Below are 15900 nucleotides of genomic sequence, written 5' to 3'. Positions count from 1 at the left end.
CCCCTTTTCCTTTATCTCCACAAATCTTTGCTGTTTCTTCCTCCTTTTCCCCTCCATCCCGTTGCCCTTCCCCTCTGCCAACCGGAGAACCAGAGGCCCCAGAGGAATGGAAACCGGTGGTCCCCTCATCTCAGAGAATGGGGACAGCGGGGTAGAGTAGAGTGGGGACAGTAGAGTGGGGAGGCTGAGAACCCAGCAGACAGAAGTCTGGGGTGAACCAGACACTGGGCATAAAGATGCTGATGACAGCTACTCACCCACTGAGTCAGGTCCCAAATGTGAAAGGAAGGAAAAGACCATTTCCAGCTTCCCTGTCTTGTGCCACCAGAGAGATGGACTGGTCTACAGAGGTATCACCTGGACACACTAATATTGTCGCTGACGATCCGTGACTATTAATTATGAGCTCTAATAATTCACTGTTATGTTAGCACTTTACATGAGGACAAGGTGAAAAGAAAATCTACCTAGAGAGGAGAAGAAGCTAAGGAATATAAATAAAAGATTTACTCATACATAAATTATCCAAAATTGTGTGGCACTGACAGGTCCATCAATTGATGTATTGATTGGTGATGCCTGTCCTCTCAGGCATCACCAGTCTTAGGACTCTTCCTAGGTAGACCCTATCTCTTCCCATCATTCTGAACTCAGCATCTGAGCCCTATCTGGCCACTCCTCCCTTGTCTAAGCGTATTGTCTCCTCTATGACCCACATCTGTCATATCAGCCAAAGGGGGTGACTGTGATTTCTACATATTTATCCCACTTCTCATTTGATTTCCCTCCCTAGTCCTAGCTCTCTACCAACTTAATCCCTCATCCCCCGAGGCCAGGTTCATATATTTCCCACCCCCTCTTCCCTACCAAGCCCAGGCTAACCTCATCCCTCTGAGATCCAGTAATATCAGTCCTTTACCCAGACATTATTACATTCTTACCATGCACCTGTGCTCATGGGCCACCATGTTCTTTCCAGTGCAGAGGCCAGGTGATTCTGTGCAGGGATGGGCGAAGTCTCCATGGGTACCAGGGAGAGACAAGATCATGAGATAGAGGTTTTCTGGTAAATGTGAGTACGGAGCCGTGGAAAGGTGTGGGCGAATCTGAGAGGAAGAACAAACTAGCCAGAAAGGGGAGTAAATGGCAGCGGTGGCAGCTTCCTGACATGACAGGTAGTTGAGCACTTCAAATGTGGCTCGTAGGACGAAGGAATACATTTCTTGCTTTAATACTGCAACCCCGTTTTGATAATGACAAACGGGAAAACGGCAGCAGAGCGCTAGACAAAGGAGTGAATTATGCCTCTCGCTGTGCATATGCAAATCTACACGTGAGTCTGCATGTACACACATACACATATGTGAATACATACATGGGTGCATGCACACCTCAGTGGCTGTCACGTGGTCCGGACTGGTATGCACTTTCAATATGTGTACAGAGGAGGAGGGGTGGGTGACAACAAAGAGACCATTGTATCACACTCCCGGCCCAAGCCCTCCTTCCTGCTGACATCACTGCTGCCTTAAATACAGATGCCAGGCCCTGTTCCCAAGACCCTCACTTTCCCCCCTGGGGTACCATGGCGCCTATTCCCAGCTCTGCTCTGCCGCATTCGCCTTGGTTTGTACGGAGAGGACTAGTCTCCTGAAGCTTTTCTTTTAGTCAAATCTTAGAGGGAAAGAAGGCTTCATGTTTATTTTTCACTCTTGCTGTCGTTTCGGAATCCTGGTCCCTTTGGAAAGAGACCTGAGCCTGGTGGTCTCCTGGATGGATTGGCTGTCACTTAAAGATGGTGGGTTTTTCCTCTTTGTTTCAGCTTAGTCCTGCTTCTAGTTGTCTCCAAGACTTTCACAGACAGAGCTGCATGAGGCTGGAGGGGAAAGGCTTCTAGCTGGAGCTCCAGGGCCTCATTGTGAGGGGACTGCATGGCATGAGCGCCTAGCTGTGAGTAGGAGAAAGAGGAGGCACTCATAAAGCCACACGGAAGCCTGTCTGATGGCATGGGGGAGGGAATGAGAGCCTTGACTGGTCCTGGGTAGGTGTCTCAATGGGGGCCTGAGTGGGTGAGAATGTGTCTCTTTCTGCACCCACATACCTATAACCAAAGGTATCTATGTCCATAGGCCCCTCCCTGCTTGTTGGGGTTTAGAGGTAGAAGATCACAGCACTGGACATACATACATACATACACACACACATACACACACACATACACACATACAAGTGTCTTACAAGTTTATCTGTGAAGGCTGATGGGTTACGATGAACAGAGAGACATTTGGGAAAATCAGGAAGGACTGGGTGTGGAAATAGACAACCATCCCGAAGTTCCCATTCCAGTGGGACTCTCGAGCCGGCAAGAGGCTCTCAGCATGTCCCTCCTGGACGCACGCTCTAAACTGAGCTGGTGCATTTGCTTGGAGGAGGCAAAACCTGGGAAGCAGATAGTCTTCCTGGGAGGGTGACTGATCCCTGTGCACATGAAGATCTCAACTCTTTGCAGAGAATGTGGGAAACCAAGCAGGGAGGGAGATGAGCTGGCACCCCAGGGTGCTGGATCACATGTGAATCTCCCTGCCTAAGATGATGGGAGGAGCTGAGAGGGTGTGGGGGCTCACGACTTTAATCCCAGCAGAGGCAGGCAGATCTCTGTGAGTTTGAGGCCAGCCTGGTCTACAAAAGTGAGTTCCAGGACAGCCAGGGATACACAGAGCAAAACCTGTCTCAAACAGAGAAGGATGGGGTTGGGCGGGAGGGGGTGATAGGCGTAATTGAAAAGTAAGGTGACTGGAAAAGGAAGACAGCAAAAAAAGGGGCAGGTGAAAGGCAACTTCCATCTGAAGGGCGGTGGAACAGCAGCAGAGAGGGCAAGGAAGAGACTGAGCTCTGGGTCCGAGTGGGTTTGGAAAAGCCACGAAATCATTCATTACCCCCACCACCACCCCCATAAAAATAGAATGTGGGGCTAGTAAGATGGCTCAGCAAGTAAAGAGATGTAATGCCAAGCTCGACAGCCTCAGATGGGCCCCTAGGACCCCTGTGGAGGAAAGAGAGAACTGACTTTCAAAAGTTTTCTTCCAGCCTTCACACACATGCTCTGGAACCTACACACACACACACACACACACACACACACACATATGTTTATGTGCATGCACGAGTGAGTGTGTGTGGTGTGAGTGTGATGTTAAAAAGTAGATTGTGGGGTCTGGAGAGATGGCTCAGAGTTTAAGAGCGTGCGGACTGCTCTTCCGGAGGATGTGGACTCAGATCCCAGCACCCACACGGCAACTCTCAAGTGTCTGTGACTCCGGTTCCGGGGGATCTGACACCCTCACACAGATATACGTGCAGGCAAAACACCAAGGCACATAAAGATAAAAATAAATTATTAAAAAAAAAAGTAGATTGTGGACGGCGCATATATTTTTCATTGTCTAGCATCCATGTTTAAAAAGGCAAAAAGATGAGCTGGGGTGTATCGCAGCTGGAAGAGCGAGTGATTCCCCGAGGGCAGGAGGCTCTGAGTTCAGTCCTTAGTACCACGTGACACACGGAGACAGGCCCAACTGCTCCAAGGAGTCGTCGCTGGGTGTCACATATAGTTCAAAACCTGGGTTACGTGAGACTCTATGTAAAAAAAAAAAAATATATATATATATATATCAGGTGAACCTAGTTTCTCTTATTTAACCTAATACAATCCCAAATAACCATTAAAACCAGGCACATCTCAATCTGAACTAGCCATGTTTGCGGTGTCCGCACACGACCAGCAGCGCTACTGCATCAAGGAGCGTGAACTTTACTATTCATCTCCGTTCAGAAGGGAAAACCAACATTTCCGGAGGTGCTGGTGAAAGTAGAGCCCCGCAGTCCGGATCTGACCGGTCAGAAAGACCCACACGCCTCTGACCCGGGGAAGGCTGCGTGGGTGCTCACGACAATGCTGTTTCACGTGTTCAATGCATGTTCTGACATGCCTGTCCCCAAGGGGTCTCACGTCTGCCCTGAAGTCGGGGTGATTCCTTTCATGAGCAAACTAACTGTTGAGGCAGCTGTGGTGCCAGAGCCACGTTTAACTCCTATCTGGGGAGGTGCTGCCTTAGCGGTTGAGGCCTGCTGTGGGCGGCACCTTGTATTCCAGGATCCGGACAATGGAAGGCAGTGAGGAAATGTCTGGAGAGTCAGGCCACGCATGCGCAGTCTGTATTTAGGGTGAAGGTGGAAGGCACTCAACGGGTCACATAAGCAGGGCCATCAACAGGACTAGAAGTGGGGTGGGGGCTGGGGACAGCTGCTGCTCCTTGTCAGGGATTGTAGGAAGAGGTCCTGACTACTGACTCTTCCGGGAGAGCAGAGTGGGCGCTGAGCGTGTCTGTGTCCTCCTAGAGTGCTGCTGGTCAGCTGGGCCATCTCATGTGTGTGCCCAGGCAGGGCTCAGTGTCTTCTGCAGTCACGCCACCCTCCCGGCTACTTGTCTGGGCCACTTCCTTTCAGGAAGGCAGCCAGGCAGGCTCCTGTGTGCTCTTTGGAATGAGCTAAGAGGAAGAGGCTGCCAAGACCCCAAGGCAAGGCCAGGCAGCAGGAGGAGGGAGGAGCCGGGGGCTCGTTCTCCCACCTTTGACCAGCCCAGGAAGGCCCTGCAGGAAGCCAGGCAAGTGGGGGGGAGGGGCGGGCAGTAGGGTGCAAGGACCCAGGGGAAGCCAGCCTAAACCCTAGGACTGCGACACCAAGCTGGAGCCGTGCCCACCCATCAGCTGAAGGGCTGGCAGGGAAGGAGAAAACAGCCAATGAGAGACGGAGAGGCATCTGTTTGTTCTGCAAAGAACCGTTTGATTAGAGACCGTTCCTCCAGCCCGTGCTGAGTACATATTCCGTGCCAGCACCGCCCGCTACCAGCCTCTGTCAGTGCTTACGGACTCAGTTCCATAATTAGGCAGCTAATGGGTGTAGGGTGCCCAGGACAGGGTGGAGATGCAGGAGACAGCGGCAAAGGCTTAGCCTTTGGCCCAGAGAGGAAGCACAGCCTCCTTGAGAACCCTGAGAGGGCTGGTCTGAAGGAGCTCAGTCACCCCGACTGATCGCTCCCAGTCCATTTCAGATCTACACCCCCCTCCACCCCCTTCTCATTACCGGCCTTAACTAGTTGTTAAAAAAGGAAAAAAAAAAAGAGGAAAGAGAAAAGAACTCTGAGGAGGGTCTGGAGAGACTCAGCACTTAACAGCATTTGGCTGTCCTTCTAGAGGACCAGGGTTCAAATCCAGGCACCCTTGTGGCACCTCACAGCTGTCTGTAACTCCAGTCCCAGGAGATGTGACCTCTTTTGGCCTCTGCATGACATACACGAACGCAGACAAAACACCCATACACAACAAACAAACAAACAAAAACCCCTCCAGGCTGGATAGATAGCTCAGTGGTTAAGAGCACTGACTGCTGTTCCAGAAGACTCAGGTTCAATTCCCCAGCACCCATGTGACAGCTCAAGTTCCTGGGGACCTGACACCCTCACACAGACATTTATGCAGGAAAAACACCAATGTACATAAGATATAAATAAATAAACAAATAACTCTAAGCAAATACACAGACAGCAGTGTCCCTTGGTATTCCTTCCAAACAGCCTTGCCTGGCATTTTTTTGTGGCAGGGGCTGTGCTGGGGCTTGGGGTGGGGGTGGGGAGCTATTAGCGAGAAGGTAGACAGAATCCAGACTCTAGTGCTTGAAGACGTGATGGTTTGGTTGTGAGCCTAACCCATGAGCCCAGACAGCTTCTCCTGTCAGAGGGCCAAGAGGCTGTGAAGAGGCTCTGGAGGCCCTGAGAGCAGAGGGGACACAGAGAGTCTCTCTAGGGATATGTGTTAGAGCAGAGACCAGTGAAGGAAGTTGTGGAAATATAGGGGAATTTTTGAGGCCAGCCTGGTCTACATAGTGAGTTCCAGGACAGCTAAGGCTATGTAGTGAGTCCCTAGGGAGAAGGAGGAGGTAGAGCTGAGGGGCTGGAAGCTTCCAGGAAAGAAGCCTTAAAGAGGGGCCGGGGCGTTGAGTGACAGACACTGGTGTGCCTTCTCTTAGATGAGATGGGCTAGGCCATGTGTCCTTACTCCTTTGTTGCCACTCTCTGTCAGGGTCCCCCTTCAGGCTTAGTCTCAGCCTACCCTCCTAAAAAAGTGTCACTATGTGTGAGGCCCATCACAGAGCAGCAGCCGGCAGGCAGCACAGCAGCGCTGGCCTGCTCCAGTTGTAGCAAACACAATCAGCTTAAACACTGGCCACACGCAGCTCAGGAGACATTCTGGAATGGCAGACCGCTGGTGCCTAGGATAAACAGCCAGTCCTATCTCCCAACAGCTCCAAACCGAGATCAGCTTCTCCCCAAACACAGAATGCAATGGAAGTTCCTTCGGGGAACTGCGGCACTCGTCAACCAGGGTAAGGACCTGGATCCCCTGTTTCTCAAACTCAAATCCACAGAAGGCAGTGTAATGGGTAGACAGGGCCTGCTCTGGGACGTTGGGCAAGTCACTCACTCTTGATGGGCCTTAGTTTCCTGGTCTAGAAAGTGGGCTAATATAATAATCCAGTCAAACCTCATGACTGGATCTGGTGAACTCGAGGACAGCAAGATCGGAAGAGCCCAAAGGGCAAGATGGGCAGCCCCTGGGCATTCTCAGGAGAAAGGGAAACAGAAAGGACAACCACCAAGAAGAAGATACTAGAAGCAATAAGACAATCAAAGCAGCAGGTACTTATTTATTCTTGGGTGCTGGCTCCAGGCACCCTCCCCCCCATCCCTCCCCCATCTGGAGCGGAGGTTCAAGCAGGCTGGGAACTGGACTTGGTGGTGAATGGGGTCACAGGTCAGCAGCTCTGAGGGGTACAGCTGGAGCGGAGACTAAAAGGGCAAGAGGAGGACAGAGGAGGTTGAGGGTACCGGACTCCTGTCTCCCTCACCCTGACCCTCTGGTCGCGAGTGCTATGAAGTTGTGTGGCATAATCCTGGCACTGTTGGGCACCCGCACATGGGGACAGGCAGGTCGGTGTGATCTCCCATACCCCTACCACGTGCCCCAGCCTCGGCATTAAGGCTCTCTTATTTCTTGGTTGGAGGATGGCACTGCCTGGCCAGACCCACCTGGCAGGGCTCTCAGTGCTGGTCCAGGATGAGGGGCATCTGTGCGCTGTCTACTCGGGGAGGCAACCGCTCTCCTGTACGCACATTGAACATGGGCAAGGTGGAAAGAGGCCGGGGCACCTCACGGCTGGCGGCCATCTGCCGGAGCTCTTCTGTGTTCCCATGGATGGTACAGTGGTGAAACATCTGGATACTGGAGACGCAAGCGAGGAGACCATCGGTTCTCGGAACTGGCCTCTAGGGCGTAGCCTCCCCCTGCCTCAGAGCAGCCCTGCAGTCTGCCTACTAGGTCATGACGTGAGTGCAGGGAGTCACGAGGAATTCAGTGGTGCCTGCTTGTGCCCAGTGACCCTGAGGAGCCTTCCCAAACTACTCAGACAGATGGAAGGTCAGGCAGGCACCACTGCATATAAACACACACACACACACACATGCACACACACACGCACACACTGTCATAGGCCTCTCCCACATCTACTCCATCACCGACAGACACTCTGCCCCTGGCACACAGGACCACAGAGTATGGCCACTGGGGCCTGGAAAACTTTTTGACCTGTCAGCTCTGATACAGGTGACAGCCAGGCAGGCAAAAACCACTTCTTGTGGCCAACTTGAAAAGCGGCCGGCGTTGACCTAGGTAAAATAACTGCCTCTGGGTAGGACCAAATCAACACAAAACACAGGCCCGCAGAGGCTGAGCAGAGACGGGGCAGAATTAGTGGTTCCAAACAGGAGGAGGGAAGCGGATCTCCCTGACGCCAGAGCTGCAAACTCAACCAGGAAAGCTAGAAGTGCTAAAAATACTGGCCCCAAGAGAAAAGTCTTGGTGCCAGTTGCACAACTGATCAAATCTGTTACAGCCTTTTTTTTTTGGGGGGGGGGAGAGGGTGGGGGGCTGTGGAGAAAAATCTGAAGAATCTTTCTTGTGAAATGAGTGTCAAAATTATTGGTCTCAATCGGAGACCGAGTAAAAGATGTGAAACCTAGCCAGGCATGGTGGCACAAATCTTTAATACCAGCACTCAAGAGGAAAAGGCAAGCAGAGCTCTGTGAGTTCGAGGCCAGCCTGGTCTACATAGCCAGTTCCAGGACAGCCAGAGCTACATAATAGAGAGACCCTGTCTGAAAAAAAACAAAACAAAACCCAAACCCTTTCTTTTCTTTTCTCTTTTCTTTTCTCTTTCTTTCTTTCTCTTTCTTTTTTCTTCTTTTTTTGTGATTTTGAGACAGGCTTTCGTAGAACCCAGAATGGCCTCCAATGGAGGCTAGGTGGAGATCCTCCTATCTCCAGCTCCATAATGCTGGGATTACAGGTAGAGGCCACCATAGCCAGTTTAATAAAACATTTTTAACAGTTTTGTATGGAAGATCAATCAATTCACATAAACCAGGAAATTGTGTTTTACTCTGAAAAGTGCTCTCCATTTAAAATGTGTTGAAAGAGTTCAGTTGGTAAAGCTCACTCCTAGCAACACATGAAGCCCTGGGTTCAATCCCCAGCACCACATTAACCTGGGTGTGAAGGCACACCTGTAGTTTCTAGCACTCAGGAAGGTGAAAGCAATAGAACCAGAAGTTCAGGGAAGATATTCAGCTGTGTATTGAGGTCAGCATCCTACCTCAACACTACATAAATGTAGCCAGGCATGGTGATACATACATGCCTTTAATCCCAGCACAGATAGATCTCTGTGAGTCTGAGCTCACGTAGTGGATTTCTGGCCACTCAGGACTATACAGTTCGACCATGTCTTCGCTAGATGGTGGTGGCGCATGCCTTTGATCCAAGCACTCAGGAGGCAGAGGCTGGCAGATCTCCTCGAGTTCAAGGCCAGCCTGGTTTACCGAGTGAGCTCCAGGAAAGCCAGTGCTACACAGAGAAACCCTGTCTTAGCCCCCTAAAACAAACAAAAACAAACAAACAAACCAAGTTGATCCCATCTCAAAATAATGAACACTAAATTTTAACTTTTTTTTTCCCCCACTCAGAGATGCAAAGATGTAGGGAGTGGAGGCTGCTGGGAATCAGATGGTGGATTTCAAACCGAGGGCTATAGTTCAGTTAGGGAGAAACCCTAACTGAGAAACCCTGGGTTCCACTACTAACTAAATAAACCCGAGGATCCCAAATGTCCTAGAATTGGTTCAGAAGCACACATATATGCATGCCCTCCTCTGAATCTGGCACATGCCCCATCCCCACTGTCTGATACCTCTGACCTTCCTAAGAAGAGACAGTGGGGCTACTGTGACCCCCACAGGATTCCGCCTACCTCACAATGGCCCCCTGAGGTCACTGCAGAGATAACCTCACTAGCCCCCCTAGCCCACAGCACAAATCTGCTGAGGCCAACCGTGGGTGATCATCCCCGGTCCTCCCTCTGGCCACCCAGGAGGTGTGGCCCAGACCCCTACAAGAGGAGCCTCTGAGGGAAGCAGAAGCCAGAATACAACTCGCCCACTACTGAGAGGAAACCGAGTGGACACCCTCCAGCCGCCACCCTGGAGGTCCTAGCTCCCAGTGCCCTTCAGCCTTCCCTGGGAGAGACGCAGAGAGACATGTCGCCGGCAACAACACCTGCAGCCCCAAACGCTGGGGTGGCTGCAGACCAAGATGCCAGCACGTCAGGGGACCCGAGCAAGAGCGAGACTAAGACCGGACCCCACACCACCACCACCCAGACCCTGCGGAAGCCCACCATGTCGAAGGTGATTCTGAGGGCTGTGGCCGACAAGGGGTTACACAGCCGGGTGTCCCTTGCTGCCTTGAAGAAAGCTGTGACCACCACAGGCTACAATATGGCCCAGAACACCTGGCGTTTCAAGCGCGTGCTCCAGAATCTAGTGAAGAAAGGCATGCTCAAGCAGGTGACCGGCAAGGGCGCCTCAGGCTCTTTCCGCCTGGGCAACAAGCAGGCCTTCAAGTCCCAGCGCAAGGCCAAGAGACGCCAGAAGAGGCAGCCGAGGCAGAAGCCCGGGCAGCGCCAATCTGGATCACGCCGGTCACTACTAGGCTCCAAAAAGAGCCAAAAACGGCTTTTCAAGGGAGTTCGTAGGGTAGCCAAAGGCCGCCGCCATTGAAAAGGCAGGTCAGGCAGGGCGCCGGGCTTGCCACAAGCTCAGACAAGTGGGAATAAAAGCCCAACTTATTTCACGATCGCCTTCTGGAATCTTTGGGGTTCCGAGGGTGGGGAAATTAGGCCAGGGGCTGAGGGGGTGAGGGGGTGGGAAGTGGGGAGAGGCCATGTGTAGGAGACACCCGAGGTGGAATAAGATGGGCTTGGAGTCTGTCCCACGCCTGTAGAACCAGCACTCAGCACTGGGCTGGCGAGGTCAGAGGCAGGCGGATTGCTGTGAGTTCGAGGACAGCCTGGTCTACGTTAAATCCAGGACAGGACAGCCGAGGCTACACAGAGAAATCCCATCTCAGAAAGCCAAAAACCAAACCAAAACAAAACAACAACAAAAAAGATGGGCTTAGAAAGATAAGGTAGGGGCTGAAGAGATGACTCAGGGGTAAAGAGCACTGGCTGTTCTTCCTGAGGTCCTGAGTTCAATTCCCAGCAACCACAGGGTGGTTCATCTTTAGTAAGATCTGGTGCCTTCTTCTGGTGTGTAGGCACACATGCATGCAGAAAGCTGTATACATAATAAATAAGTATTAAAAGAAGAAGAAAGGTAGGATAAGGTAGGATTCAAGGCATCTGTTGCCATCAGCTAGGCCAGCCACATCTTCTCATGGAGAACCAGAGGCCAGCCAGGTGTCTGGCTCACAGCAGAGAGGGAAAGAGAGGAAGAAAGGGAGGATGAAGAGGAAGAGGAAGGGAAAGGAGGGAGGGAGGAAGGGGATGGGAAAGAGAAAGAGAGCAGAGGAGGAGGAGAGAAAGAAGAGAGAGAATCCACACCGGAAGCCTCTTGCTGCACCTCAGGGCTTTCCCCTGGACAGGGCAGTTCCCCCTTCCCTATACCACAACAGCCTCTTCTACCACCAGAACACATGAGGACAAGGTCAAGACATGGATTACGCCCCCAGCCAGACCAGGGCCAGGGCTTAGAGAGAGAGGTCTTGCAGCTCAGGGAGTAAAGGCTCCAATTCAACAATTCTGGAGGGCTCTCCTCTTCTAGCCATTCCCTTCCCCCCCCCAGCTTTGCTCTACTCACTCAGAGGTAGCCATGTCTCTCTTCAGCCTGTGGAAAAATAGAAGTGTGGGGGGGAGGCACAGGGTCAGTACCAGTTTGGCTTTGTTACATGGTGTCCCAAGAGCTCCCGTTGTAGGAATTTCTTGTGCTTATAGTCAGAATGCCCTCCTAGCTCCAAGTTGGAAAGGAATGGATCTCCCATCTCCCCGAGAAAGGGGGCCCCATATTCCTCTTACAGTATAGAATCCCATTCCCTTAGGGGGCTGGAGACATGGCCCAGAGGTTAAGAGCACTGTCTGCTGCTCTTCCAGAGGGCCTAAGTTCTATTCCCAGCAACCACATAGTGGCTCGCAACCATCTATAACGAGATCTGGTGCCCTCTTTTGGAGTGCAGGTGTACCTGCAGGTAGAACACTGTATACATAATAACTCTTAAAAAGAAAAATCCCCTGAGAAGTCTGGCTTCTCCATTCTCAGTACCAACCCTTTGCCCTCCTCCCCGGCACACTCACCGTCCTTCACGCCGACAGCACATGACGTAAGCCAGCAGCAGAGTGAGCAGCAGAGCCACCAGCAGGGGCACCAAGAGGGTGACCAAGGCGTCTGCCAGGAAGTCTCGGCCCGTGGCCTCCGTGGGTGGGCAGAAGAATGGGTCGTGTTCCAGGATCCCGTCGCCTGGAGTGGGCATCTCATCCAGAGGCTCTGGCACCGACTTGTCCACCTGCAGAGAGTTCAGGGCTGACCCAGGAAGTAGCTCAATGGACACCGAGACGCCGCCCGCAGAAGACTCGGCAGGGCGTCCGCAACCATTAACCTGGGAACCCCGTACAACCAGAGACCTTCTTCCTACCTGCCTCCCCTAGCCCACGTGACTCCAGAACAACCCCTGGATGAGGGGCCAGGAGAAGCCAGTTCCAGGAGAGGCACGTATAACCGTTAGGGCCGGTGCTGCTAGGTCTGAACGATGATGACTCAGGCTAATGATTCACTGGGTCGGGACGACTTGCCTCAACATGGCTTCCTCAGCTGTGATTGGTGATACTGTTCCTATTCCTGCAGAATCACCGTGCTGAAACGTGCTGGGCATGTGGCACCCAGCGTGTCACAGCCTTCAGCAGGTTGTCAGTGATCCGGTTTACCACTTAACCCTGATGGAGTCTCCCTTTGCTGGTTCCCCGGAGCAGGGCGCACCAGCAGTTTCCAGCCTGGGAGTCAAGATCTCCGGGGTCCCTTGAAACTTCACCGAGAGCCGCAATGGGCCTCTCAGTGCAGGCAGGCTTGTTTGGAGGCACTTCCGCCGGAAGCAGATAGAGGTGTCACACAGACGCATGATCAGCGCTTGCTTAGGAACTCTTGGTAGTTTTTAGCTGAGCAGATCTGGGACTCAGAGCTGGGGACTCCAGATGTGGATTATAGGCTTTGTCGCCCTCTTGTGGCAGAAAGTAGAAGTGTATGTGTATGTGTGTGTGTCCACGACAGAGCCCACAGAATGATGCTGAGACTCAAACTGACACCATCAGAGAAAACAAAAAAAGAGCTGAGCTAAGGAAATCATAGATGGAGCAGAATTGATGAGGGCTATACCCTAAAACCCAAACCCTGGAGCCAGGATCCCTCCTCACCAGAGACACATTGCACCAGTCAACACGGAAGTGGGGTGCCAAGGTGTCGTAGCAGGACAGTAACGGAGGCTGCCCCTGAGCACAACGGGCATAGCTGTCAGGTGATGCCACCATCTTCAGGCAGGTGGAGAAGGGCGTGGCAGAGCCCACCTTGATGTACACCCTGGAGAAGAAAGGAGCCGCCGTCGGCACAGTGGAAGCGAGCAGGGTACCACTCCGGTGTCGAGACGGGGGTGAAACCCGAGGGTGGGGGAGGGCGGCTAGGAGAAGCGGCCCATCGGGAGCATCAGGAACTGGTGGGAGAAGGCACAGCCCCCAAGACCTGAGAGCACTCTTCATGGACCCCAGAAACATCTCGTAACAGATGGATCTCATATGTCCTCATGGGGTGTCAGTAAGTACAGAGCTCAGGGTAACGAGGGTTTGGGCCCATGAAGATGGAAGGGAGTGGACAGTGGTGGGAAACAAAGAAGAGATGGACAAATGCTGCAGTGGTGATGAGGAAATCGGGGAGATGGCTTTTTTTGCCGCTCAACCAGGAAGCCCTTTCTGGGTTGCCCCCTTACCCTTCCTTCCTGCCCTCAATGGGAAGAGGGACTCGGCCTCCACGGTCCAGGGCAGAAGTGATGTTGAGCAACTGGAGCGCCCCTGGCTCCCAGAGGCCCCCCAAGGCTGTGAGGAAGCGGTTGGCAGGTGTGGAGGGCAGAACCTCCTCCACATCATGGCTCCGCACCAGGAACTCAGCTTGGTATGGCAACCGGGGACCTGGGGAGGCCAAGTGGGCGCTCAGCTGCACCCCCATCCCGTGCTTGGCTCCCCAGGTGCTTCCTAAACCTCCTCCACACTTTCCTGTAATCCCCACAACACCTCTGCGCCAACGGCCATTACACAGCACAGGCCCACTGCAGCCCATGACTGCCCAGTGCCCCGCAGCCTGTGGGCGGCTCAGTTAGTTCCACAGCCCAAGGACAAACCTCATTCAGGACCTTCTTCCCTAAAGCTATCAACCCCATGTCTGCCCTGATGCGCCTTCTCCAGGACGCTCACAGCTTCCCAACACTCTCCCAGGGAAGGCTCTTCAAGACTGGCACCAGGAGAGGAATGGAACGGAAATGGAGGTACCTTCGGGGTCCCCAATCTCCATCACCAGCTGCTGTCTAGTGGTGTCAAAGCTGTCCCGATTGTAGGCTGTGACCTGGGGGGGAATGGAAAGAGGACTGAGGCCTGGAGCTAAGGGAAAGCTGCTGCGGAGCGCTGACCACGGGCAGAGGGGGTGTATGCAAATTGTATGTAAATGAGCAGGCGTAAACATCAATCCCACTGGCAGGCTACTCCTGGGAGGCCCCAGTGGCCGCAGGGGGCTGGATGGCTCTGTGGCCCGCACCTCGATGACTTGACGCCCGCGATCTTCTGGAGTGGGAGTACCATAGAGGAAGCCAGGATTATAGGGACTTCGCTGCGTGTAGCGCAGCCACCGGGGCAGGTCTGGATGTCCCTGGAGGTGGGCGTGGTAGGTGAGGCGGACGGTAGGTGGCACCGCTGATGGGAGGAACAAGAGGGAATTGGAAACTCTCGAGACAGGTCGAGAGAGTTGGATCGGCACACTCAGGCCCACCTGTCCCCGCTCTTACCGATGTGCTCGGGAAGGCGCAGGAAGGTGGCGTGTTCCAAGGGGTGCACAAAAACACGACCCACGAGCGGGGATAAGGCTGTCTGCTGAGCCTTGGTGTCCTTCAGCCCTGCCAGGAGACCTGTGGGGTTCCCACAGTCCCCAGACACAGAGACAGCTTCAGGAAAGGGCAGAGGGTGGACTCCATTCCCCACAGTGCTCCTGACGCTATGAGAGCCAAGGACTCCTTCCTGTCTGGCTCCAAGCGGTGGGGTGCAGACCCTTTCCTGCTGCATCGTTTAGAGGGTGACAAGACCCAGACCTTTGCTGTCTTTGGATTCATGGGACCCCCAGCCACCTTCTCATTCCATATTTTATAGGCCCACGCGGGAGGGCATTGGTGTTTGGTTGAGAAAGGGGTGTGCTGTGTGTGTTCAGGTTTCTTGGGACAGAATCCCACACCAACGGTCTGGGATGCTGGAGGCAGAGAGGACCCTCAGTAAAAGGGGTAGCCGTTCGAGGCCCCCAGTTCCCAGAGAAGAACCCAGAACAGGGTCTGTGCTTTAGGCCAATCGGAGCCCAGCAGAGTGGACTTGCCCAGGCTGCCTCCGCCTTTCCTCTTAATGCCAAATTTAGCCTGATCTGTCAGAAGTGGAGTCCCAGCCAGCTCATTAAAGAGCCCACGACCCTTTTGGCTTGTCCTGTCATGACCACCCAGGGCCCTAGGACACCTCTGCCTTCAAAGCTCCCAGTACCTATCCTTCAGTGTCCAGCTTCCAGCACGGGATCCCTGAGTCATTAGCGCCACCCCGCTCCCCAAAACCCTCTAGACCCCACTTCATCCACCCCACACCCTTCTTCCGAGGACTTCCTACTCTTCTACCTCACGACCCCGAAATCGCACCCTTCACCCTGTCCCTTCCCCTGAAGAAGATCCCCGACTTGCCCGTAAGGAGAGGGATCCAAGTCAGTGCTGCCATAGCTGTCCCAGCCTAGCCAGTGAGTGACAGGGACAGGGGCTGAAGGAGAAGAGGGAGGGGCAGGGCGGGAGACGGGGTGTGTCGGAACAGCTGGGGCCTGCCTGGCCGGCTCAGAGTACTGCCTCTTCTTCTTCTCAGAGTGAGCACCGAACCTGGCGTGGGCACCATCCTCACACAGGGTGTCCCTTCGCTGTTTCCTGGTGACCACCGAGGGCTTTATTTTGTGTGTATGGTTTTTTTTTTTTAATATTATATATTTGATGCATTATCCTGCACTCCACTTGCTTCTTTTTATTTTATGATTTTGTGTGTTTGTGTGTGTTTTGCCTGCATGTGTATCTGCGCACCGCCTGAATGCAGTGCCTCCGGGGGGCCGGAAGAGGGAATCGGACATCTGATTCC

At 53.2% G+C, this 15900-nt stretch overlaps 2 protein-coding genes across 2 annotated transcripts; one reads left to right on the top strand and one right to left on the bottom strand.

The window, feature by feature from the left end:
- Nucleotides 1-6745: 6745 nt before the first annotated feature.
- Sgca (sarcoglycan alpha) lies at nucleotides 6746-15539 on the bottom strand. The gene is made up of 10 exons (XM_021641644.2): nucleotides 15465-15539; nucleotides 14541-14660; nucleotides 14294-14448; nucleotides 14032-14104; nucleotides 13476-13674; nucleotides 12910-13072; nucleotides 11800-12008; nucleotides 11309-11335; nucleotides 7145-7337; nucleotides 6746-6904 (listed from the first exon to the last, which is right to left on the bottom strand). Exons 1-9 carry the CDS (start codon nucleotides 15496-15498, stop codon nucleotides 7157-7159), a joined length of 1161 nt encoding a protein of 386 aa, XP_021497319.2. The 5' UTR covers nucleotides 15499-15539; the 3' UTR covers nucleotides 6746-6904; nucleotides 7145-7156.
- On the top strand, nucleotides 9278-10228 carry LOC110551192 (spermatid-specific linker histone H1-like protein). Its single transcript, XM_021641615.2, has one exon. It carries the CDS (start codon nucleotides 9707-9709, stop codon nucleotides 10226-10228), a length of 522 nt encoding a protein of 173 aa, XP_021497290.1. The 5' UTR covers nucleotides 9278-9706.
- Nucleotides 15540-15900: the final 361 nt, after the last annotated feature.

Source organism: Meriones unguiculatus, chromosome 7, assembly GCF_030254825.1.
Source record: "Meriones unguiculatus strain TT.TT164.6M chromosome 7, Bangor_MerUng_6.1, whole genome shotgun sequence".
In the NCBI taxonomy this organism is placed as follows: domain Eukaryota; kingdom Metazoa; phylum Chordata; class Mammalia; order Rodentia; family Muridae; genus Meriones; species Meriones unguiculatus.
The sequence above is the reverse complement of the archived record's forward strand: the minus strand, read 5'-3'. Positions and strand labels throughout refer to the sequence as shown.